This window comes from Sus scrofa, chromosome 14 (assembly GCF_054392235.1).
Source record: "Sus scrofa isolate SSC_HxYL_T2T_F1_AM1 chromosome 14, Sscrofa_HxYL_maternal_Yorkshire_Landrace_v2.0, whole genome shotgun sequence".
In the NCBI taxonomy this organism is placed as follows: Eukaryota; Metazoa; Chordata; class Mammalia; order Artiodactyla; family Suidae; genus Sus; species Sus scrofa.
Genome location: NC_139396.1, coordinates 128,923,780 through 128,949,786, shown reverse-complemented (window position 1 = coordinate 128,949,786; position 26,007 = coordinate 128,923,780). Strand labels below are relative to the sequence as shown.

General features: G+C 41.0%; 1 protein-coding gene across 2 annotated transcripts in view; it reads right to left on the bottom strand.

The window, feature by feature from the left end:
* The window catches only part of LOC110255181 (cytochrome P450 2C19-like), an 80,135-nt gene extending 54,582 nt beyond the window's left edge, over positions 1–25,553 (bottom strand). For both annotated transcript variants that reach the window (XM_084994992.1, XM_084994993.1), the window contains exon 1: positions 25,386–25,553. In XM_084994992.1, coding sequence (XP_084851118.1) covers positions 25,386–25,553 — 168 coding nt within the window. The remainder of the gene's footprint in view (positions 1–25,385) is intronic.
* Between the last annotated feature and the right edge of the window lie 454 nt (positions 25,554–26,007).

Below are 26,007 nucleotides of genomic sequence, written 5' to 3'. Positions count from 1 at the left end.
GCAACTTCCTTATCAAGGAACAAAGATAAGAATTATTCTGCCTTCCCCTCACATACCTTGCAAGCAAAAAGTGAGTGGAATGAAATATTTAAAGTGTTGAGAGGGAAAAAAAAAAAACTAAACACCAACCAAGATTGTACATCCTGCAAAATGAAGCTTCAAAATAAGAGTAATGAAGACTTTCTCAGAAAAAAACAAAAACAAAAACTGAGGATATCAGTTACCAGTAGGACTGCCCTGCAAGAAGTCTCAAAAGAAAGTCTTTCAAGAGAAAGAAAATCATGCAGTTGAGAAACACATTTATATAAAGTAATGAAGAGTTACAAAGAAAGAGTGAGTGAAAGTTAATTTAGAGTTTTTATTTTCCTTACTCGTCATTAATTTAACAGCTAAAATTTGTTCATATGAATAACAATGTATTTAATTAGGTAATGCTTATGAACATATCATACATAAATATACATTTTTGGAGTTCCTGTCATGGCGTGGTGGAAATGAATCCAACTAGGAACCATGAGGTTGTAGATTTGATCTCTGCCCTAGCTCGGTGGGTTAAGGATCTGGCATTGCCATGAGCCGTGGTGTAGATTGTAGATGTGGCTCAGATCTGGTGTTGCTGTGGCTGTGGCTGTGGCTGTGGCTGCGGCATAGGCCAGCAGCTGTAGCTCTGATTAGACTCCTCGCCTGGGAACATCCATATGCCATGGGTGAGGTCCTAAAAAGCAAAATGGCAAAAAAGAAACTCAGAATTGGCAACAGATTCTTATATTCAACAGCAAAGTAACATACACACACACACACACACACACACACACACACACATTTATATTTCTCTTTGAGATTTCATAAAAATGAAAATGTTTGTAAAACAAATGACAATCAAAGGTATGAAGTGACAACCAAAGTGTTTGGAAAGAAATATTTGCATTCCATACATATATAAGGGGATGATGCCATAAAAATCAACTTTCACAGCTCAACAACAAAGACAAGGAGCCCAGTTTTAAAAGGGCAAAGGAAGTGAGTAACATTTCTGCAAAGAAGATATAAAAATGGGTACCAGCACATGAAAATACATTCATCGTTGTTCATTACGATAACAAAATTATAACCACAATGAGATACCACTTCACATTCCCTATGCAAGCCTTAGTCATTACAAGAATTAGAAATGAAACAGTGGCAATTATGTGGGAAATTGACATTGCTCATGTGAAAATAAATGCTGCAGTCACTGTGGAAATGTTTGGTTGTTCCACAAAATGTTAGACATAAAATTATCATATGTCTCATAAATTCCACTCTGAGGAATATACTCAACATTAATGAAAACATGTCCATGAAGAAACATGTTCACAAATATTGCTAGCAACATCATTCTTAAGACCCAAAGAGAAACAGCACAAATGTCCGCCAGCACATGAAGGCTTAAAAAAAAAAATTTTTGGTATGGGAGGAGGACAAGATGGTGGAGGAGTAGGAGGACACACTCCGCCCTCTCCCACAAACACAACAAAAAAAGCACATCTACAGAATAAATGACTCGCACAGAACAGCAACCAATCGCTGGCAGAGGAACCTAAATTCCAATAACGGCAAGAAATTCGTGACATTATTGGGCAGAACGGGAGAAAAGAGGAGAGTGAGAGAAGGTGAATCCGAGCGGGACGGGCGCTCCCGAAAGGGAACTGCGGAGGAGAAAGGGATCCCGCACCCTGGAAAGTCACCTACCGGGCAAAAGATCAAACGAACCGGAGGAATCTCCAGATGCAGAGAAGAGTGTAGCAGTAAGTTGGAGTACGGAAAAGCCGATCAAAAACCCAATGGACCATCTGAACTATGGGCACAGTCACCAAAAATTGAGACGCCTGGGTGGGGGCTGGGCACCGAATCCTCGGCTCCAGAGGTTAGTCCCTGGAAAGGGCCGGGGGGGGGGGGCGCCGCCTGGGTGGGGGCTGGGCACCGAGACCTCGGCTCCAGAGATTAGTTCCCGGGCTAGGGGGGCGGGGCAGAGCGGAAACTGCTTGGGAGGTCTAGAAACCATTTGACGGGGCAGAGACTGCCTGGGAGACTAAAAAACAAAGCTGTCGCAGAGGAAGGGAGCAATACTCCAGGGGCGGGGAAGTGGAAAGCCACATCAGAGGGAACCTGGGAGAAGAGCCTGGTCTGTGCCCGTGCTGGGGAGGGGAGAAAAGAAGGGGTGGGTCCCCATAGAATACCCCCCATGCCACAGCAAGCTTACAGGCCCGCTAGCTAGCTGAAAACTGTGCTTCCCAGTGCATCCCCTCCCCCCACCCCCGCCACGCCCTACGCTCTCAGGGACCTGGACCTGGGGCTGCCTGCCATCCAGGAGGGCTGGCCTCAACAATTGCCTGAAGCCTACCACCGCAGGGGCTGTCCCTGCACAGGCCTGCTTGCCCTTTGGTGGGGCTACACTTCCGCAGAGCAGCACCAAACACCACCAGCCCCCGAGAAAAGGCCTGCAGCCCAGAAAAGCTAGAACAAGCTTAGCCAGGCTGTGAATAGATCGGCCTAATTCTCTGACGGTTTTTCTGAGTCGGGTTGCCCCGGGGAGGAGCCTCTTCAGTTTCCAACGGCCCTGCTACCCGCCCAAGCCCCCAGGGGGTGCCCCACTCCCGTGAAATAACTGCTCAGCACCACCAGCCCCCGGAAGAGCCCCTGCAGCCCAGAAAAGCTGCAACAAGCTCGGCCAGACTGTGAAAAGATCCGCCTACATTCTCAGGCTGTCCTTCTGAGTTGGGCTGCCCTAGGGAAGAGCCTCTTAGGTTCTCAGTGACCCAGATAGCTGCTCCAGCCCCCAGGGGGTGATGCACCCCTGAAGAGCAGCTGCCCAACACTGCCAACCCCCTGCAAGAGCCCCACAGCCTAAAAACACCAGAGCAAGCTCTGCATGACCAAGTGAAATCTGCTACCATCGTGGTGTGGACCTCCCAGTCCTGTCTGCCCTCAGGAAGTCCTCCTTTGCTTCAAAGAGACCCTGTTAGCCCCATCAACACTCCAGAAAAGCCACACTGCCTCAAAAAAGATTGACCAACAACGCCAGCCCTCAGGAAATATTCCACGGCAGTGACAAGGCAAACACTGCCCGATCACGGGCAGTACAACTCCCTCAGGAGAAAGAAAACAACAAGCAAGATGAAGAAGCTGAGAAACCACTCCCAGTCAAACCAACAGGAGAACTCACCTCAAACAGTCAACAATGAAACAGATCTCGGCAGTCTGACAGACCTGGAGTTCAAAAGAGAAATACTGAAAATACTGAAGGAATTAAGAGAAGATATGAACAGTAATGCAGATACCCTCAGAAAGGAACTAGAAAATATAAGGAGGAGCCAAGAAAAACTAGAACATTCATTTGCAGAGATGCAAACTGAACTAGGGGCAGTAAAAACCAGAATGAATAATGCAGAAGAACGAATCAGTGATATGGAAGATAGAATAATGGAAATCACTCAATCTGGTCAACAGACAGAAAACCGAATCAAAAAACTGGAAAGCAATATAAGAGACCTATGGGATAATATAAAGTGGGCCAATCTACACATAATAGGAATTCCAGAAGGAGTAGAAAAAGATAAGGGAATGGAAAATATATTTGAAGAAATTATTGCTGGAAACTTCCCAAATCTAAAGGATACTGGATTCAAGATACAAGAAGCACAGAGGGCCCCAAACAAACTGAACCCAAACAGACCCACACCAAGACATATCATAATAAAAATGGCAAAAGTTAGTGATAAAGAGAGGATCCTAAAGGCAGCAAGAGAAAACCAGAATGTTACCTACAAGGGAACCCCCATAAGAATATCAGCTGACTTCTCTACAGAAACACTACAGGCCAGGAGGGAATGGCAAGAGATATTTAAAGTGCTCAAAGGAACAAATATGCAACCTAGAATACTCTATCCAGCAAGAATATCATTTAAAATAGAAGGGGAAATAAAAATTTTTCCCAACAAACAAAAACTTAAAGAATACAGCAACACAAAACCCAGGTTAAAGGAAATGTTGAAAGGACTTCTCTAAACCAAAAAGAAAGGAAGGAAAGGGAAGAAAAAAGAAAAGAAAAACAAAAAAAAAGAAGAAGAAGAGGAAGAACTAGGACTGAGGAAACTGCAATCAGAGAGCAGTCACTCAAATAAGCCAGCATATAGATTTAATCATGAACATGCTTCAAACAAAATAAAATTAAAAAGAAAAAAATAAAAAAGAGTCATCAAAACCATAAAATGTGGGCAAGGGATGTCAGGAGGTAAATAACCCTTTTTGTTTATAAGTATGTCTCTCTTCTTAATTTTAATATAGTAATGAAGTGTTTGAACTTACAGGACCATCAGGGTAAAACACACATTTATGGGAAGGGGTTAGCATACTTAAAAAACACGGCAACCACAAGCCAAAACCAAATATTGCATCTGAAAAATATGAAAAAAAAAATACACTCAAGCAGATAATAACAGGAGACCATCCAACCAAAAAAAAAAAAGAAAAGAAAGGAAGAATGGAGAACCATAGAATCAACTGGAACACGAGGTTCAAATGGCAATAAATAATCATCTATCAATTATCACCTTAAATGTCAATGGACTGAATGCTCCAATCAAAAGACACAGGGTGGCTGAGTGGATAAAAAGGCAAAAACCTTCAATATGCTGCCTACAAGAAACTCACCTTAGGACAAAAGATACATAGAGATTGAAAGTGAAAGGGTGGGGAAAAATATTTCACGCCAATACACATGACAGGAAAGCCGGAGTCGCAATGCTCATATCAGACAAAATAGACTTTAAAACAAAAGACATAAAGAAAGACAAAGAAGGACACTATTTAATGATTAAGGGACCCATCCAAGGAGAGGATGTTACTATCATCAACATATATGCCCCAAATATAGGAGCACCCAGATACATACAACAAATATTAACAGACATAAAGGGAGATATTGATGAGAATACAATCATAGGAGGAGACCTAAATACCCCCCTCACATCAATGGACAGATCCTCTAGACAGAAAACCAATAAAGCAAGAGAGACCCTAAAGGAAACAATAGAAAAGTTAGACTTCATTGATATCTTCAGGACACTACATCCAAAAAAATCAGAATACACATTCTTCTCAAATGCTCATGGAACATTCTCAAGAATCGACCACATATTGGGACACAAAGCGAATCTCAATAAATTTAGGAGCGTAGAAATTATCTCAAGTATCTTCTCTGACCACAATGCCATGAAATTAGAAATCAACCATGGGAAAAGGAAAGAGAAAAAACCTACTCCATGGAGACTCAACAACATGCTATTAAAAAACCAATGGGTCAATGAGGAAATCAAGAAGGAAATTAAAAACTACCTTGAAACAAATGATAATGAAGACACAACCTCTCAAAATCTATGGGATGCTGCGAAAGCAGTGCTCAGAGGGAAATTTATAGCAATCCAGACCTTTCTCAAAAAAGAAGAAAGATCCCAAATGGACAACTTAACCCTCCACCTAAACGAATTAGAAAAAGAAGAACAAAGAAGTCCTAAAGTCCTCAGAAGGAAGGAAATTATAAAGATCAAAGAAGAAATCAATAAAATAGAGACTCAAAAAACAATAGAGAAAATTAATAAAACCAAGAGCTGGTTCTTTGAAAAGGTGAACAAAATTGACAAACCCCTGGCCAGACTCACTCAAAAGAGGAGAGAAAGAACCCAAATCACCAAAATTAGAAATGAAAAAGGAGAAATCACAACGGATACAGCAGAAATAAAAAAACCATAAGAGAATACTATGAACAACTGTATGGCAACAAGTTTGACAATCTGGAAGAAATGGACAATTTTCTAGACTCTTACAGCCTGCCAAAACTGAATCAAGCAGAAACAGACCAACTGAACAGACCGATCACTAGAAATGAAATTGAAGAGGTCATAAAATCACTCCCTACAAATAAAAGTCCAGGACCAGATGGCTTCACAGGTGAATTCTATCAAACATATAAAGAGGAATTGGTGCCCATCCTCCTTAAACTCTTTCAAAAGGTTGAAGAAGAAGGAATACTCCCAAAGACATTCTATGAGGCCACCATCACCCTCATTCCAAAACCAGACAGAGATACCACCAAAAAAGAAAACTATCGCCCAATATCACTGATGAATATAGATGCAAAAATTCTCAACAAAATCTTAGCCAACCGAATCCAACAACATATCAAAAAAATGATACACCATGACCAGGTTGGGTTCATCCCAGGTTCACAAGGATGGTTCAACATACGCAAATCAATCAGCATCATACACCACATTAACAAAAAAAAAGTCAAAAATCATATGATCATCTCAATAGACGCAGAAAAAGCATTTGACAAAATTCAACATCCATTCATGATCAAGACCCTCGCCAAAGTGGGTATAGAGGGAACATTCCTGAACATAATCAAAGCCATTTATGATAAACCCACAGCAAATATAATCCTCAATGGGGAAAAACTGAAAGCCTTCTCACTCAAATCTGGAACAAGACAGGGATGCCCACTCTCACCACTGCTCTTCAACATCGTTTTGGAAGTCCTAGCCACAGCAATTAGACAAACCAAAGAAATAAAAGGCATCCATATAGGAAGAGAAGAGATCAAACTGTCACTGTATGCAGATGACATGATACTATACCTAGAAAACCCTAAGGACTCAACCCCAAAACTCCTTGAACTGATTCATAAATTCAGCAAAGTGGCAGGATATAAGATTAACATTCAGAAGTCAGTTGCATTTCTGTATACCAGCAATGAAACATTAGAAAAGGAATGCAAAAATACGATACCTTTTAAAATTGTACCTCACAAAATCAAATACCTCGGAATACACCTGACCAAAGAGGTAAAGGACCTATATGCCGAGAACTATAAAACTTTAATCAAAGAAATCAAAGAAGATGTAAAGAAATGGAAAGATATTCCATGTTCCTGGACTGGGAAAATCAATATTGTAAAAATGGCCATACTACCCAAAGCAATCTACAGATTCAATGCAATCCCTATCAAATGACCCATGACATTTTTCACAGAACTAGAACAAACAATCCAAACATTTATGTGGCACCACAAAAGACCCAGAATCGCCAAAGCAATCCTGAGAAACAAAAACCAAGCAGGAGGCATCACTCTCCCAGACGTCAAGAAATACTACAAAGCCACAGTCATCAAAACAGTGTGGTACTGGTACCAAAACAGACAGACAGACCAATGGAACAGAATAGAGAATCCAGAAATAAACCCTGACACCTATGGTCAATTAATCTTTGACAAGGGAGGCAAGAACATCAAATGGGAAAAGGAAAGTCTATTCAGCAAGCATTGCTGGGAAACCTGGACAGCTGCATGCAAAGCAATGAAACTAGAACACACCCTCACACCATGCACAAAAATAAACTCCAAATGGCTGAAAGACTTAAATATACGACAGGACACCATCAAACTCCTAGAAGAAAACATAGGCAAAACACTCTCTGACATCAACATCATGAATATTTTCTCAGGTCAGTCTCCCAAAGCAATAGAAATTAGAGCAAAAATAAACCCATGGGACCTCATCAAACGGAAAAGCTTTTGCACAGCAAAGGAAACCCAAAAGAAAACAAAAAGAGAACTTACAGAATGGGAGAAAATAGTTTCAAATGATGCAACTGACAAGGGCTTAATCTCTAGAATATATAAGCAACTTATACAACTCAACAGCAAAAAAAACAATCAATCAATGAAAAAATGGGCAAAAGACCTGAATAGACTTTTCTCCAAAGATATACAGATGGCCAACAAACACATGAAAAGATGCTCAACATCGCTGATTATAAGAGAAATACAAATCAAAACTACCATGAGATACCACCTCACACCAGTCAGAATGGCCCTCATTAATAAATCCACAAATGACAAGTGTTGGAGGGGCTGTGGAGAAAAGGGAACCCTCCTGCACTCCTGGTGGGAATGTAAACTGGTACAGCCACTATGGAGAACAGTTTGGAGATCCCTTAGAAATCTATACATAGAACTTCCATATGACCCCGCAATCCCACTCTTGGGCATCTATCCGGACAAAGCTCTACTTAAAAGAGACACATGTACCCGCATGTTCATTGCAGCACTATTCACAATAGCCAGGACGTGGAAACAACCCAAATGTCCATCGACAGATGACTGGATTCGGAAGATGTGGTACATATACACAATGGAATACTACTCAGCCATAAAAAAGGATGACATCATGCCATTTGCAGCAACATGGATGGAACTAGAGAATCTCATCCTGAGTGAAATGAGCCAGAAAGACAAAGGCAAATACCATATGATATCACTTATAACTGAAATCTAATATCCAGCACAAATGAACATCTCCTCAGAAAAGAAAATCATGGACTTGGAGAAGAGACTTGTGGTTGCCTGATGGGAGGGGGAGGGAGTGGGAGGGATCGGGAGCTTGGGCTTCTCAGACACAACCTAGAATAGATTTACAAGGAGATCCTGCTGAATAGCATTGAGAACTATGTCTAGATACTCATGTCGCAACAGAAGAAAGGGTGTGGGAAAAACTGTAACTGCAATGTATACATCAAAGGATAACCTGACCCCCTTGCTGTACAGTGGGAAAATAAAAAAAAAATGGTCTATTCAGATGAAGGTAAAAGTAGTGTGTTGATTTTATGTGCAATATTTTATTGCTAAGGAATTTTGTGGAGAGAGATTTATTTAATGTTTCTGACATCATCTTTACCTGTTATCTCAAAGATGGTGTGTTTTATATGTATATTGTAATGGTGCATTTAAATTGTTTGTTGTTCTTTTGTGTGTGTGTGTCTTTGACTTTTTAGGGCCACACCCACAGTATATGGAGGTTGCCAGGCTAGGGGTCTAATTGGAGCTGTTGCTACCAGCCTATGCCCGAGCCACAGCAATGCCAGATCCGAGCCACGTCTGTGACCTACACCGCAGGTCATGGCAACGCTGGATCCTTAACCCACTGAGCGAGGCCAGGGATCTGAACCTGCAACCTCATGGTTCCTAGCTGGATTCATTTCCACTGTGCCACATGGTGGGAACTCCCGATTGTTGAGTATAAAGTAAATGAACTGGCATAGCTACAGAATTGGAGTTACATGTCTGTGAGCGTGAACCCTGCACCATTTGCTGAAAACAGTTTTATTCCCACATGAATCATCTTGGCACCTTTGTAAAAATTCAGTTGACTCATAATGTGAGGATTTATTTGTGTGATCTCAAATCTATTCCAATAATCTGTACCTCAGTCCTTATCCCAGTAGCACATCATCTGATAGTCTTAATTTCTAGCTTCATATTTAGTCTTAAAATGGAGAAGCTTGAGTCCTCTAATTTTTTTGTCATTTTTTAAAGATTGTTTTGAGTTTTCTGTATCCCTGAATTTCCAGATAAATTTGAGGATAAACTCATCAATTTCGGCAAAGAAATCATTGGTGAGTTTGATGGGGATCACATGAAATTTGTAGATCAGTTTATGAAGTAATGTTTGTAAAATTGAGATTAAATTCACATAATATGCAGTTAACCTTAAAAGGGTACACTGTACAATAGTGTTCACTTAGTGGTAGTTAGTGCAGACACATGGTTGTGTGAACTCCAACTTACTTATTTCAAAGTTTTCCCATCACTTTGCAGTAAGGTGCCATAGCCATTAAATGATCACACTCCATTCCCTCTATCCCATCATGTGTTAACCTGTAAACTATTTTATGTCTATGGATTTACTTGTTATGGGTATATCATATAAAAGGACTCATAGATTTGTGCCTTTTGTTTCTGGCTTTTTTTCACCCCATATAATGTTTTGTAGGATTGTCTAAGCTTTAGTATATATCAGTACTATGTTTTTTCTGTTATAGCTGAATAATATTCAATTTTACATCCATACCAAAATTTTTTTTTTCCTCTTTCACCAATTTGTTTTTTTTTTTCCCACTGTACAGCAAGGGGGTCAGGTTATCCTTTGATGTATACATTGCAGTTACAGTTTTTCCCACACCCTTTCTTCTGTTGCGACATGAGTATCTAGACATAGTTCTCAATGCTATTCAGCAGGATCTCCTTGTAAATCTATTCTAGGTTGTGTCTGAGAAGCCCAAGCTCCTGATCCCTCCCACTCCCTCCCCCTCCCATCAGGCAACCACAAGTCTCTTCTCCAAGTCCATGATTTTCTTTTCTGAGGAGATGTTCATTTGTGCTGGATATTAGATTTCAGTTATAAGTGATATCATATGGTATTTGCCTTTGTCTTTCTGGCTCATTTCACTCAGGATGAGATTCTCTAGTTCCATCCATGTTGCTGCAAATGGCATGATGTCATCCTTTTTTATGGCTGAGTAGTATTCCATTGTGTATATGTACCACATCTTCCGAATCCAGTCATCTGTCGATGGACATTTGGGTTGTTTCCACGTCCTGGCTATTGTGAATAGTGCTGCAATGAACATGCGGGTACATGTGTCTCTTTTAAGTAGAGCTTTGTCCGGATAGATGCCCAAGAGTGGGATTGCGGGGTCATATGGAAGTTCTATGTATAGATTTCTAAGGGATCTCCAAACTGTTCTCCATAGTGGCTGTACCAGTTTACATTCCCACCAGCAGTGCAGGAGGGTTCCCTTTTCTCCACAGCCCCTCCAGCACTTGTTATTTGTGGATTTATTAATGAGGGCCATTCTGACTGGTGTGAGGTGGTATCTCATGGTAGTTTTGATTTGTATTTCTCTTATAATCAGCGATGTTGAGCATCTTTTCATGTGTTTGTTGGCCATCTGTATATCTTTGGAGAAAAGTCTATTCAGGTCTTTTGCCCATTTTTCCATTGATTGATTGTTTTTTTTGCTGTTGAGTTGTATAAGTTGCTTATATATTCTAGAGATTAAGCCCTTGTCAGTTGCATCATTTGAAACTATTTTCTCCCATTCTGTAAGTTCTCTTTTTGTTTTCTTTTGGGTTTCCTTTGCTGTGCAAAAGCTTTTCCGTTTGATGAGGTCCCATGGGTTTATTTTTGCTCTAATTTCTATTGCTTTGGGAGACTGACCTGAGAAAATATTCATGATGTTGATGTCAGAGAGTGTTTTGCCTATGTTTTCTTCTAGGAGTTTGATGGTGTCCTGTCGTATATTTAAGTCTTTCAGCCATTTGGAGTTTATTTTTGTGCATGGTGTGAGGGTGTGTTCTAGTTTCATTGCTTTGCATGCAGCTGTCCAGGTTTCCCAGCAATGCTTGCTGAATAGACTTTCCTTTTCCCATTTGATGTTCTTGCCTCCCTTGTCAAAGATTAATTGACCATAGGTGTCAGGGTTTATTTCTGGATTCTCTATTCTGTTCCATTGGTCTGTCTGTCTGTTTTGGTACCAGTACCACACTGTTTTGATGACTGTGGCTTTGTAGTATTTCTTGACGTCTGGGAGAGTGATGCCTCCTGCTTGGTTTTTGTTTCTCAGGATTGCTTTGGCGATTCTGGGTCTTTTGTGGTGCCACATAAATGTTTGGATTGTTTGTTCTAGTTCTGTGAAAAATGTCATGGGTCATTTGATAGGGATTGCATTGAATCTGTAGATTGCTTTGGGTAGTATGGCCATTTTTACAATATTGATTTTCCCAGTCCAGGAACATGGAATATCTTTCCATTTCTTTACATCTTCTTTGATTTCTTTGATTAAAGTTTTATAGTTCTCGGCATATAGGTCCTTTACCTCTTTGGTCAGGTGTATTCCGAGGTATTTGATTTTGTGAGGTACAATTTTAAAAGGTATCGTATTTTTGCATTCCTTTTCTAATGTTTCATTGCTGGTATACAGAAATGCAACTGACTTCTGAATGTTAATCTTATATCCTGCCACTTTGCTGAATTTATGAATCAGTTCAAGGAGTTTTGGGGTTGAGTCCTTAGGGTTTTCTAGGTATAGTATCATGTCATCTGCATACAGTGACAGTTTGATCTCTTCTCTTCCTATATGGATGCCTTTTATTTCTTTGGTTTGTCTAATTGCTGTGGCTAGGACTTCCAAAACGATGTTGAAGAGCAGTGGTGAGAGTGGGCATCCCTGTCTTGTTCCAGATTTGAGTGAGAAGGCTTTCAGTTTTTCCCCATTGAGGATTATATTTGCTGTGGGTTTATCATAAATGGCTTTGATTATGTTCAGGAATGTTCCCTCTATACCCACTTTGGCGAGGGTCTTGATCATGAATGGATGTTTAACTTTGTCAAATGTGAATAGACCATTTTAACCTAGCTAGTTAAATTGTTTTCTTTTTGAATATTCAACTCATACCCACTGCCTTATCTTGTGCTCTTTCCAACCAAGGCACCTGCTGATTTGAAGGCTGAATGATGAATACGTTTATGAGGCTACTGTCATATCATTTAATTACTAATATTTTCAATGCTGAATATCACCTGTCTACAAAGCCTGAAGAAAATTAAGCATGGATACAGAAAGAAAGAGAATACAGCAATATGGATGCAAGTAGACAGTCTCATACTAAGTGAAGTAAGTCAGAAAGAGAAAGACAAATACCACATGATGTCACTCATGTATGGAATCTAAAATATGGCCTATCTACAAAACATAAAGAGATTCACAGACATAGAGAACAGACTTGTGGTTGCCAAGGGGGAGTGAGGATGGAGTGGGATGGACTGGGAGGTTGGGTTTAGCAGATGCAAACTATGGCATTTAGAATGGATAAAACAATGGTCCTACTGTATATATAGCACAAGGAACTATATTCAATCTCTCTGGAAAGAACATGATGGAAAATAATTGAGAAAAAAAAATATATAGATAGATAGATAGATGAATAGTTGAGTCGCTTTGTTATACAGCAGAATATGACACCACAGTATAAATCAACTCTACTTTAATAAAAAATTAAAAATGAGAAAGAAAGAGTAAGAATACAAAGGACCAGAAGAAGAAAAAAATGGTAACCAACAACCAAAATCAATGAAGAAAAAGGAGGCTCAGTCGGGGGAAGTCTCTCTAGTCCTGTGGCTGTCTTGTGTTCATTTGTTAGCCATATCTGAAGGGGATGCATTTTGAATTTGAAATCAATGCCTTAGCAATCATAGCCTAAATCAGGTGCTTACAGTACCAAAAACAAACCTAAAATACAAACATCTGGGTTTATCCTACACATGAAAAAATGCAAATCAAAAGCAAAGAGGTATCACCTCACATCTACTAGGATGGTCATTATCAAAATGAGAGAAGGAAGGAAGGAGAGAAGAAAGGAAGGAAAGATAGAAGGAAGGAAGGAGGGAGAGAGAGAGAGAGGAAGGAAGAAAATAACACCTACTGCTGAGGGAGTTGAAAATTGAGTTCCCGTACATAGTTTACTATGACAAGTAATTGTCAGACGATTTACTATCCGACGATTTACTATGACAAGCAATGCGGATGTTCCTCAAACAATAAAGACAGAATTAACATATTACCCAGCAATCCTACTTCTGGATTTTGATCCAAAAGAGCTGAATCAGGATCCAAAGAGATATCGCCATTCCCACATTAACAATAACCAAGAGGTGGAAACAACCTAAGTGTCTATCAACAATCAAGGATAAAGAAATGTGGGAGGAGACTGGCAAAGACAGCAAAGCCGGAAGACCTGAGCTTATCGCCTCTCACGGGCACACCAAAATTACAATTATTTACAGAACAACTATTGATGAAAAAGACCAGAACCTACCAGAAAAGATCTCTAACAACCAAAGACATAAAGAAAGAACAACAAAGAGACTGTGAGGAGCAGAGGTGTGGTAGAGTGAAGTCAAGCACACCCCCAGGTAGACAACCCACAAGGAGGAGAATAATTTCAACTGCAGAGGTTGTCCCCAAGGAGTGAGATGTCTGAAACCCCTATGGGGCTCCGCAGCATGACGGTCCTGCAACAGGAGGACGTGCCTCCAGAATGTTTGGCTTTGAAGGTCAGGATGGCATATTTTCAGTACTTTCAGAGGATTGAGGGAAATAGAGACTCCATCCATGAAGGACACAGGCAGAATCTCACATTTTCTGGGATGCAGTGCAGAAGCAATAATTTGAAAGGAGCCTGGGTCAGACAGACCTGCTAATACTGAAGAGTCTCCCCAAGAGGCAGGAGGCAACTGGAGCTCACCTTGGAGGCATAAACTCTGGCGGCAGCCATTTGGGGAGTTCATGGGCATGCTGGTGCTGCCAAGTCCCTCTGTGATTAACATCAGCACCCAGCCCCCTCCATCCACCCAACAACCAGTACTCAGATACCTGAAGCAAAGCAACTAACCAAGTGGGGACAGAGCCCTATCCACCAGCAAAGAGGCTGCCTTAAGAGCCTCTGACCTCACAGGCACTCCTGTATACAGCCCTGCCACCAGAGGGCCCAGGACCCAGTTCCAAACAGCAGTGCAAGGCACTAGATGCAGGACCCTCAGGGCCCTGCAGCCAAGGAACTAAGGGCTCAGCTCAACACACCCCTCCAAGAATCCCCAGCCCTGCCCACCAGCAACCCTGCTCTAGTCTCAGGACAAGCCTCACCCACCAGCAAGTGGATAAGAGCTACAGAACAATGACAGCCTACACAGACACACTCCATATATCAGAAGACTGTTAAGCCTACCCTAGACTTGGGGTCAGCCTGTGTAACATCAGTGGACCCCAGTCATAGAATAACCAGACGCCCACAGCCCTGAGATGCAGCCCATCCATCAGCAGGCCAGCACCAATCCTGAGACCCACTAAGCCTCAGCCTTTTCCACCCATTGGCCTGCTCTAGGCTCAGGATCAGCCTCATCCACCAGTGGGCAGACACCAGCCCCAAGACTATGACAGCCTTGCAGACTACACACCCAACCCATCTATCTGAAGGCCAGCAGGTAGACACAAGGGATTGGTGAGCCCAGCCCCACATGCAAGCAGGTCAACACAAGCTTCAGGACACCAAGAACCCAGAGCCTCTGGTGTCAGGAACCAGCCCCACATACAAGCAATCCCATATGTCCCTCTGTGATTAACATCTGGGATCCCTGGGTCCTATAGACCGACCCCAGGACTTGCCTCTGCCTCCCAGTGGAACAGAACTTGCCCTAGAACCTGGCTTTGCATTCTTGGATCAGTCCTGGAATCTTGATCAGTCCTGGGATCTCTTAAAGCCTGACTCTGTCCACCAGTGAACCAGTATCCCTGAAATGCCTCAGCATTCCACAATCAACCACTTCATGACTCAGCCTGGCCAACCAGTGACTGGCAGCCTCTGCACAGGGTGGCTACAGGCAACCAACCTGACCAACCTGACCAGGGCCAACCAAGACTACCCAGTTGCCCACACCAGTCAGCCCACCACAACAACAGGAACAACACAGCCCACATAGGGGTAACTCCTGAGGCATACATCTCTAGTGATGAGAAGGCAGTGTGTTGCTGGGATACACTGGATGTCTCCTACAAAAGGCCATTTCTCCAAAGTCAAGAAATACATAAAATCTACCAGATAAATAGTCATAGAAGCAACAGGGTAGGAAAAATAAGGCCAGAGAAGACCATGCTCTAAATGATGGAAAAAGATAAAACCACAGAGGAATAACTAAGTGAAGTAGAGATAAGTCATCTAACCAAGAATGAGTTTAGGGTAATGATCATAAAGATGATGAAAGAACTTGGGCAAAGAATGGATACATGGAGCAAGAAGTTAGTGGTTTTTAACAAAGAGTTAGAAAATATAAAGAAGAAGAAAACAGGATATGAAGGCTATAATAACTGACATGAAAAAAAAAACTAGATGGAAGCATTAGTAGACTAAATGAAAGAGAGGAACACGTCAGTGAGCTGGAAGACAAAGTAGCAGACATTACTGACAACAAAGAGAAAAAAGAAGGAAAAGAAATTAGGATAGTTTAAGAGACCTCTGACACCAACAATCATACTAACATTCATATTACAGTGTTCCCAGAAGGAGAAGAGAGAGGTAAAGGAGCAGAATACATATTTGAAGACACAGGAGCTGAAAAGTTCCCTCTTCTGGGATCAGTAGCAGACATTCAAGTGCAGGAAGCATAGGTAGCCCCAAACTTGTCAAACTAAAGAGGAACAAACTAAGATACATTGTCATTAAAATGTCAGAAAAAGATAAAGAGGGAAAATTAAGTGCAGCAAGGGAAGAGTAACAAATTACACACAAAGGAACTCCCCTAAGGCTACCGGCTGACTTTTCAACAGAAACCCCTCAGGGCACAGGAGAGTGGCATGATATTTTTAAAGGGATGGAAAGGCAGATCCAACAATCAATAATTCTCTGCCCAGTGAGGCTCTCATTCAGAACTGAGGGAGAGAGCAACAATTTTACAGACAAGCAGAGAGAGAAGGATATAGCACCATCAAACTGGCTTCAGAAGAAATGTTAAAGAGACTTCTCTAAGGCAAAAGGAGAGGCCAAAACTGAAACAGGAAAATTACAATGGAAAAAGTTCAACAGTCAAGGCAAATACACAATAAAGATATTTTTTAAATAGTGCTGCCTTTAAAGAGAAATCATAATTTATGGGAATTGAAATGAGATATCACTAAATGGTTAAAACCATGGGCATCATTATGATCTGCCAGGACTGTAGGCATGGGCCCTGGAAGCAACTCTCAGACATGTCTGTGAGACCGAATATGCAAATACATTTCACTTAAGTGAACACACATGTCATTTGTTTCATGCCCCACAAGGTTCATTCCCACTCTGTCCAAGTAACAAGTATTCCCTGGTGAACTGCTCTGGAATAGACAGCATGCATTTATGCTATAGGAAAAACATCATGCTCCAACTCTTTCAGGAAATGACTCAAAACTATTCTTCATGTTTTTGACTTGAACGCAAACAAGGTTCAGCATAGAGAATGATTAAATGGCATTTATACTCACACTGTGTGCACCATCTTGGGTGTAAACACTCAAAAGGCACAGAACACAAAAGCTCCCTTGGATCTCTTTTCTTCCTCCTTTTTAAGGCTGAAAACCATAACTGACCTGAAAGATGTGGCTGACCTGGAAATGTTTCTAAGGACATCATTGGAGAGAGAGCAATGCGTTAAGGTCAGAGTTAGAGAACAGAGTCACCCACCATTGATTTTTCTCAACTCCTCCACATGGCAGCAGGCTTCCTCCTGAACTCGGTCCTCAATGTTCCTCTTCCCCATATCCAAATGCCTCAGCATCATGAGGGAGAAGCATCAGCTTTCCTTCCATGTCTTTGCATTGCTAAATACGAGTCTTAACAAGAGAGGATACAGAGACTAGGAGGGAGGTCCTAGGGAAGAAGTGAGCCAGCTGACACTTGTCAGCCTTGCAGGTGGACCAAGCTCTGTTGGGGCGTGGGAGAGGGAAACACTTCAAAGTCCCATATTTCATCCCCCCTACCCTATTTCCAGTGCTGAACATGCACACAGGCACACCCACCACATCCTTTAGCAGCTCTTGCAAGAACTGGGAGACTGCCTCTTTGGGAAAACCCCTCTCCCAGATCAATCAGAGCTTCCTTCACTGCTTCATATCCACGCAACACCATGGTAGGCTTCATGCCAAAATATAGAGTGTACACAGACCACAGTTTTTTTTATTAAAAAATTATTAATAAATTTTTTATTCTAGTTGATTTATAGTGTTCTGTCAATTTCTGCTGTACAGAAGTGACCCATTCATATATCATATATATACACACACACAATATTTTTCACACATTATCCTCCATCATGTTCCATCACAAGGGATTAGATATAGTTGCCTGGAAAGGACCTCATTGCCTATCCATTCCAAATGCAAGAGTTTACATCTACTAATACCAAACTCCCAGTCTATCCTGGTCCTTATCCCCTCCTCCTTGGAAGCCACTCGTCTGTTCTCCAAGTCCATGAGTTTGTTTCTTTTCTGTAGATAGGTTCATTTATGCCATATGTTAGATTCAGATATCGGGGATATCATATGGCATTTGCATTTCTCTTTCTCATTACTTCACTCTGTATGAGAGTCTCTAGTTCCTTCTGTGTTGCTGCATTGTTCTTTTCATGGCCGAGTAGTATCCCAGTGTGTATATATACCACACTGTCTTAACCCATTCATCTGTGGTTGGACATTTAGATTGTTTCCATGTGTTGGCTATTGTGAATAGTGCTGCTATGAAGATAGGGTTGCATGTATCTTTGGGAATGAAAGTTTTGTCTGGATATAAGCTCAGGAGTGGGGCAGCTGGATCATATCGTAGTCCTATATTTAGTTTTTTGAAGCACCTCCATACTGTTTTCCATAGTGGTTGTACCAATTTACATTCCTACTAACAGTGTAGGAGCGTTCCCTTTTCTGTACACCCGCACCAACATTTGTTAGTTATAGACTTACCAGTGATTGCCACTCTGACTGGTGTGAAGTGGTACCTCACTGTAGTTTTGAATCGCGTCTCTGTAACGATTAGTGATGGTGAGCATTTTTTCATGTGCCTGTTGGCCATCCATATATGTTCTTTGGAGAAAAGTCTATTTGGGTTTTCTGCCCATTTTTCAATTGGGTTTTTGGTTCTTTTTGCTGTTGAGTCATAGGAGCTGTTGGCACATTTTGGAGACTAAGCCCTTGTCAGTTGCATTGATTGAAAGTGTTTTCTCCCATTCCATAGGTTGTCTTTTTTTTTATGCTTTCCTTTGTTTTGCAAAAGCTTGTCCATTTGATCAGGTCCCATTGGTTTATTTTTGTGTTTATTTCTCTTGCCCTGGGAGACTGACCTAAGAAAAAATTTGTAAGGTTGATGTCAGAGAATGTTTTGCCTATGTTCTCTTCTAGGTGTTTGATGGTGTCTTGCCTTATGTTTAAGTCGTTAAGCTACTTTGAGTTTATTTTTGTGTATGGTGTGAGGGTGTGTTCTAGTTTTGCTGACTTACATGCAGCTGTCCAGTTTTCCCAGCACCACTGGCTGAAGAGACTCTCTTTTTCCAATTTTATATTCTTCCCTCCTTGGTCAAAGCTTCATTGACCATAGGTGTCTGGGTTTACTTCTGGGTTCTCTAATTCTCTTCCATTTATCTGTATGTCTGTTTTTGGACCAATACCACACAGTCTTGATTACTATAGCTTTGTAATATTGTCTGAAGCCTGGGAAAGTTATGCCTCCTGCTTGTTTTTTTTCCCCTCAGGATTGCTTTGGCAATTCTGGGTCTTTTATGGTTCCATAAAATTTTTAGTTTGTTCTAGTTCTGTGAAAATGGCATGGCTAATTTCGTAGGGGTTGCATATCGAATTTCTAGATTACTTTGGTTAGTATGGCCACTTTAATGATATGAATTCTTCCAATCCAGGAGCATGGAATATCTTTCCATTTTGATGAATCCTCTTTAATTTCCTTGATTCATGTTTCATACTTCTCAGCATGTACGTCTTTCACCTCCTTAGTCAGGTTTATTCCTAGGCATTTAATTTTGGGGGTGTGGCTTTAAAAAGTATTGCATTTTTATATTCCTTTCCTAATATTTCATTGTCAGTAAACAGAAATGCAACCGATTTCTGAGTGGTAATCTTGTACCCTGCTACTCTGTTGAATTCATTGATCAGTTCAGGTAGTTTTTGTGTGTACTTAGTGTTTTCTATAGATAGTTATTATATCATCTGCATAGAGTGACAGTTTTACCTCTTCTCTTCCAATCTGAATACATTTTATTTCTCTCGTTGGTCTGATTGCTGTGGCTAGGACTTCCAATCCTATGCTGAATAAAAGTGGTGTGAGTGGGCATCCCTGTCTTGTTACAGATTCAAGCAGGAAGGCTTTCTGCTTTTCTCTATTTATACCCACTTTGGTAAGAGTTTTTCTCATGAATGGATGTTGGATTTTGTCAAGTGCTTTTTCTTCACCTCTTGGGATGATCATGTGGTTTCTTTTGTTAATGTGGTGTATGACATTAAATGATATGCATATGTTGAATCATCCCTATGAACTTGAGGTGAACCCCATTTGGTCATGGTGTATGATCTTTTTTATATGTTGTTGGATTCAGTGGGTTAAAATTGTGTTGAGAATATTTGCATCTATATTCATCAAAGATATTGGCCTATGGTTTTCTTGTTTGGCAGTATCTTTGTCCAGTTTTGGTATCAGGGTGATGGTGGCTTTATAGAATGCCTCTGGGAGGGTTCCATGTTCTTCAACCTTTTGGAAAAGTTTTTTTAAAAAATGGGTATAAGTTCTTCTTTGTATGTTTGGTAGAATTCGCCTGTGAAGCCGTCTGGTCCTGGACTTTTGTTTGTAGGGAGTGTTTTTATGATATACGCCATTTAATTTCTAGTGATCAGTCTGTTCAATTGATCTATTCCTTCCTGATTCAGTTTTGGCAGCCTGCATGTCTTTAGAATGTTGTCCATTTCTTCCTGGTTGTCAAATTTGTTGGCATATAATTGTTCATAGTGTTCTCTTATGGTTTTTTGTATTTCTGCAGTATCCATTGAGATGTCTCCTTCTTTAATGCTTCTTTTGTTTGAATTGTTTCTCTTCTATTCTTAGGAAGTCTGGCCAGAGGTTTGTCAAATTTGTTTACCCTTTCAAAGAACCAGATCTTGGTTGTATTTATCTTTTTCTATCATTTTTTGAATCTCTCTTTTATCAATTTACTCTGATCTTCTTGATTTCATTCCTCTGCCAACTTGAGGTTTTGTTTATTTTTTTTTCTAATTCTTTTAGGTGGTAGGTTAAGTTGTTGATTTAAGATTTTTCTTCTCTTTGAGGAAGACCTGTACTGCTATGAACTTCCCTCTCAGAACTCTTTTTGAGGCATCCATGGATTTGGAATGGTTGTGTTTTTGTTACCATTCCTCTCAAGATATTTTTTTAATTTCCCTTTTGATTTCCTTGTTATCCCATTGGTTTTTTAGTAGCTTGTTGGTTGGTCCTCATGTGGGTGGTTTTTCTCATTTCTTTTTCCTGTGGTTGACTTCTAGTTTCACACCATTGTGGTCAGAGAAGTTACTTGAAATAATTTCTATACTCTTAAATTTATCAAGGTTAGTTTTGTGCCCCAGTCTGTGGTCAGTCCTTGAGAATGTTCCATGTGCCCTTGAAAAGAATGGACATTCTGATTTTCTTCAATGTAATGTCCTGAAAGGATCAATTATGCCTACACTTTCTATTGTGTCATTTAGGATCTCTGTTGCCTTGTTGATTTTCTGTCTGGAGGATTTGTCCATTGATGTGAGTGGGGTGTTATAGTCTCCTAGTATTATTATATTCCCATCAAGTTCTCCTTTTCCATCTGTTAGTATTTGTTGTGCGTATTTGAGTGCTCCTGTATTAGGGGCACATATATTGACGAATATAGTAGTGTCTTCTTGAATGGATCCTTTGAAGGACATTAAATATTGTCCTTCTTTGTATTTCTGTATGGCCTTTGTTTTAAAGTATATATTGTCTGATATGAGTATTGCAGCTCCTGCTTTCTTCTCTTTTCCATTTGCAGGTAAAATCTTTTCCCATCCCTTCACTTTCAATTGATGTGTGTCCTTTGCTCTAAGGTGAGTAGGCAGCATATTGCAGGCTCTTGTGCTTTCACCCAGTCTGACACTCTATGTCTTTTGACTGGAGCATTCAGTCCATTGACATTAAGGTAATTCTTGATAAATATGTATTTATTGCCATTTTAAACCTTGTTTTCCAGTTGATTCTATGTTACTCCTTTGTTCCTTTCTATTTTTGGTTGTACGATTTCCTTTTATTTTATGCTTGTGTACTCTCTTTAGTTTTACTGAATGTATTGTTTGGTTTTCATTCCAGGTTTGTTAATTCCTTCCCATATATGTTTGCTTTAGCCTGATGGTCATATAGGGTCAAACAGATTCTTTAAAAAAGCGTTTATATTTTCTTACACTCTTTTCCCATGTTTAATGACTTTGATGTCCTTTGCTAACTTCTTCATGTTTATCCTTTTGCTGTTCCTTGAGTTTATTGTCACTTTTACAGCAGGTTTTTTTTTTTTTTCTTTTAGATCTGTATACTGGCTTATTTAAGTGATTCCTTTCCAATTGTGGTTTCCTCCATCCTATTTCTTCTTAGTTAGTTCTTTTTGTATTTAGAGGAGTCCTTTCAGTATTTCTTTTAGAATAGGTTTAGGATTGTTTTGCTCTATTGGATTTTGTTTGTTGGAGAAATTCCTCTATTTTAAATGATACTCTTTCTGGTAAGAGCATGTTAGGCTGCACATTTTTCCCTTTTTGTGATCTGAATATATCTTGCCACTCTCTCTGGCCTGTAGTGTTTCTAGAGAGAAAACAGCTGATAGCCTTAAGGGGAGGGGGCGTAGTTCCCTTAAAAATAACTCTTTGTTTTTCTCTTGCTGCCTTTAGACTCCTTTCTTTAACTTTTGCCATTTTTATGATAATATGCCTTGGTGTGGGTCTATTTGAGGTCAACTTCTCTGGAGCCCTCTCTTCTTCCTGTATCTTGATATCTGCTTCCTCTAGATTTAGATGGTTTTCAGCCATAATTTCTTCAAATATATTTTCAATCCCCTTTGCTTTCTCTTCTCCTTCTGGAATCCCTATTATGTGTAGATTGGCCAGCTTTATCTTGTCCCATAGACCTCTGTGCTGCTTTCATGTGTTTTCATTTGTTTTTCTGTCTGCTGTCCTGATTGGGTGATTTCCAGGATTCCATCTTCCACGTCTGCATTATTCATTCTGCTCTTCAGGGCCTTTCCCTCAGCTTGTGTCTCTGCAAATGAACTTTCTCATGTTGGCTGGCTCCGCATTGTGTGTTCTAGTTCCTTTCTAAAGTAATCCGCATTACTGTTCATATACACTCTTAATTGCTTTGTATTCATTCTAATTCCTTCAGTATTTTCACTGTCTTCTTTTTGAACTTGGTGTCTGTTAGATTGCAGAGGTCTGTGTCTGTTTCATTGTTTGCTCTGTCAAGGGGGAACTCTTCTGTTCTTTTAACTAGAAATGGTTCCTGAGCTTCTTCACTTTGCTTATATTTTTCTCATTCTGGGAGTTTAGAGAAAACAGCTCCCGTAGGCTTGGAAAGCTTTTTATATGTGAGAGCACCCCTGGGTATTTTGTGAAGGCTTCCTCTTTATTTTTGGCATAAGGAATGCTTCTGGTTTGGATGCTTGCTGTCTCTTTCCTTAGTGTGTGCAGGTGGTTAACCCCTTGATAGGGCGCTGTGTGTGCTTCTAAGGAGATGGAGCCACCAGGCCAGACTAGTAGTAAGCGTCTGGTTGCTGGGCCGTTGATATTGCCAAGAACCCATGGCAGGTGGCACAGGCTGCTCCTAGTTTCAGGGCCCTGGAAAGTGGCAGTTATCCTCAGGCAGGTGTAGAAGGTGCCTGGAGCATTTGGCAGTGTCAGCAGCAGGCCGCGTGCATTCCCAGGGGAGTGAGAGTACTACCAGGTGGTGCTCAGTTGCAGGGTCCTCCTCTGTGGCAACCTCTGGGGTTGTAGCTCATGGCTATTCACAGACTCCTAGCAGTGAGATTGCCCCCACTACCCATAGACCACGCAAGAGGTGTGCCATCACACTTAGCCCATGCAGGAGGCGCTGCCACCCTGAGCCCACCCAAGAGGGCCCATTGCCAATAGCCCATGTAGGAGGCGAATTAGTGCCCATAGCCCTGCCCTCCAAGAATCCACACATGCACACTGAAGGATATTCCTATGGAAAGCTGCCTTTCCTCTTCCAGCCTTCCCAACAATGGCACTTTGCTTCTGATGTGGGCCCAGCCCAACTCCCAGGTTCCCTCAGCTCTGGCACTCCAATCCCCTAGCCCTTGGCACACCACTCCCTAGCCCCACATATTGTCTCCACACAGCCAACCCTAGTCCTGTCCCCAGAACTGACCTCCTCAGCCTGAGTCTCAGCACCCAGGCCCCTGCCACCTGTCTCAAGCTGTGGTGTCCTTGGAGGTGGTACTGACCATCTGTGCAGCTCTCTGTCGGCATTGCCCTCCTCAGTTCAGCTGTTGCACTTTTCTTGGAGGCTTCAAGGTCCCTCCATCTTGGCTGATCTCCCCATTAGTCAGGTGGCTTCCCAGGATGTGGGTTCCTTTCCCCTTTCACAGCTCCCTCTCAAGAGTTTTAGCCCTGTCCTGGTTCCTTTCTCTCCCTCCCTCTCTGTTCTTCATTTGTTCTCCCCAGTTAGGTGGAGTGTTTCTTCCCCTTTCTTTGAGGTTTAAGGTCTTATGCCAGTGTTCAGTAGATGTTCTGTGCAAATCGTTCTACATGTAGATGGTTTTTTTGATGTGTTTGTGAGAGAAGGTGAATATCACATCTTACTCCTCTGCTATCTGGATCCTACAGGGCCACAGATGTTTGAGAGCTGGGAATGGAGATGTGCATAATGGCAAAAAAATAAAAAATAACTATTTGATAATATATTGTACCTGATGCAGAATGTATTATCATGCTACTATTATGTTTTTATTCTGCCACTTACAGCCTCAAATATTTCTCAACTTAATACACAAATATGATATTAATTATTAGAGCTCCCACTTATGGATGTCCTGTGATGTGCCTGGCAATCCCCTGAGTAACTGGCACCCAGATTACAATGAATCCTCTTATCAGCACCTTTAGCTGGTTTATTTTCTCCAATTATAAATAAGGAAACTGAGGTCATGGAATTCTATTTCATTTTTAGCATCCCATGCTTACTATACAGAAGATTCCAAGATGGTACAGCCCTAAAAGAAATAAAAGTAAAAACTCAACAAAAATCAGATAATTCAAATGTGCAGCCTAGTTTGAGATCTGCTAGTATTACCCGGACAAAAAGAGAATAAGTGTCATAGAGGCAGTGCCAGGACATGCAGCATCTCATGCAAGAACAATATTGTCCATTCTGTAGCATTCCTAGGGTCCAGACAGCAGCTTCCTGCAGAATCCAAATGAATGCTCTGACCACCACATCTGGACCCTGACTCATCACATAATTCACCTGAAGAAAACCCACAACTTACATAGGACCTGGCTTCTCTAAGGAAACCTCTGCGCACCAAACATGTCACTTACTTTTTAGCTTCAGTGCAAAGTCATAGCAAATGGCTATGAAACAAAGAAAGGAACCAACAATCCCAACTTCTGTCACTTCAATATCTTGATTCTACCTTATAGAGACCTAAATGTTGCTCTATGCACAAAGCACATTATTTCATTCCTCTATTTATGACAATGACTGGCCTGAAAAGCCAAGAGAAATATCAAATTTTGCAGGGAGTAATTTGCTTCAAAATGACCTATTTCTGACACCTCGCTTCCAGGAATACATATTAGTTTTAGAGTTGGGCTTAATTTAATTACCCTTTGCAACACAACAAAGGAGCACAAAACTTAGTTACATTGGCTAAGGACTTGCCAATGTTCTTAACATCTAACTCTAGACTAGTTCCAAGAATTGGGAGAGGAGTGGGGCCAGGTGGGAGCTTCCCCTTCCCAGAGTTCTGTTTCCAGAGTGGGAGGAGAAGCTGACAGGGGAGACAGAGCACCAGGACCACAACCAGACCCATGATGCCTTCTCTTCTTAAACAGACAACTGTGAGCCTGAAATCTAAAGCTTTTAAATGGTCCCTGCTCTATCACCTTTCATCCCTCTAATACAAACAAACCAATCAATTACATCCACTTTGTACCCTATTCTGAGTCAACTTTGCCCCAGTGATAACAATAAAAATAAACTGTCCTTTAGGCCTGTTTTCTCTGTGTCCAGTTACCACTCTGGAAATTCTGGTCTCATTGTCCTGGGTTTGGTCCAGGTATTGATCATTTTTCTTTTTAAAGGGTAGGGACTCCACTGTGCAGTCAGGATTAAGAACCACTGAGGTAAATACTTAGATGCCAAAAAGGGCTCCTAACACTGGATTCAAATCAATGACCAGCTGGGAAGTTATGACTCTGAGCACTATCGGTGTATTCTATGCCTTTTTTATTTTTGTTTTTAATGTTGATTTTGTAATGCTATAT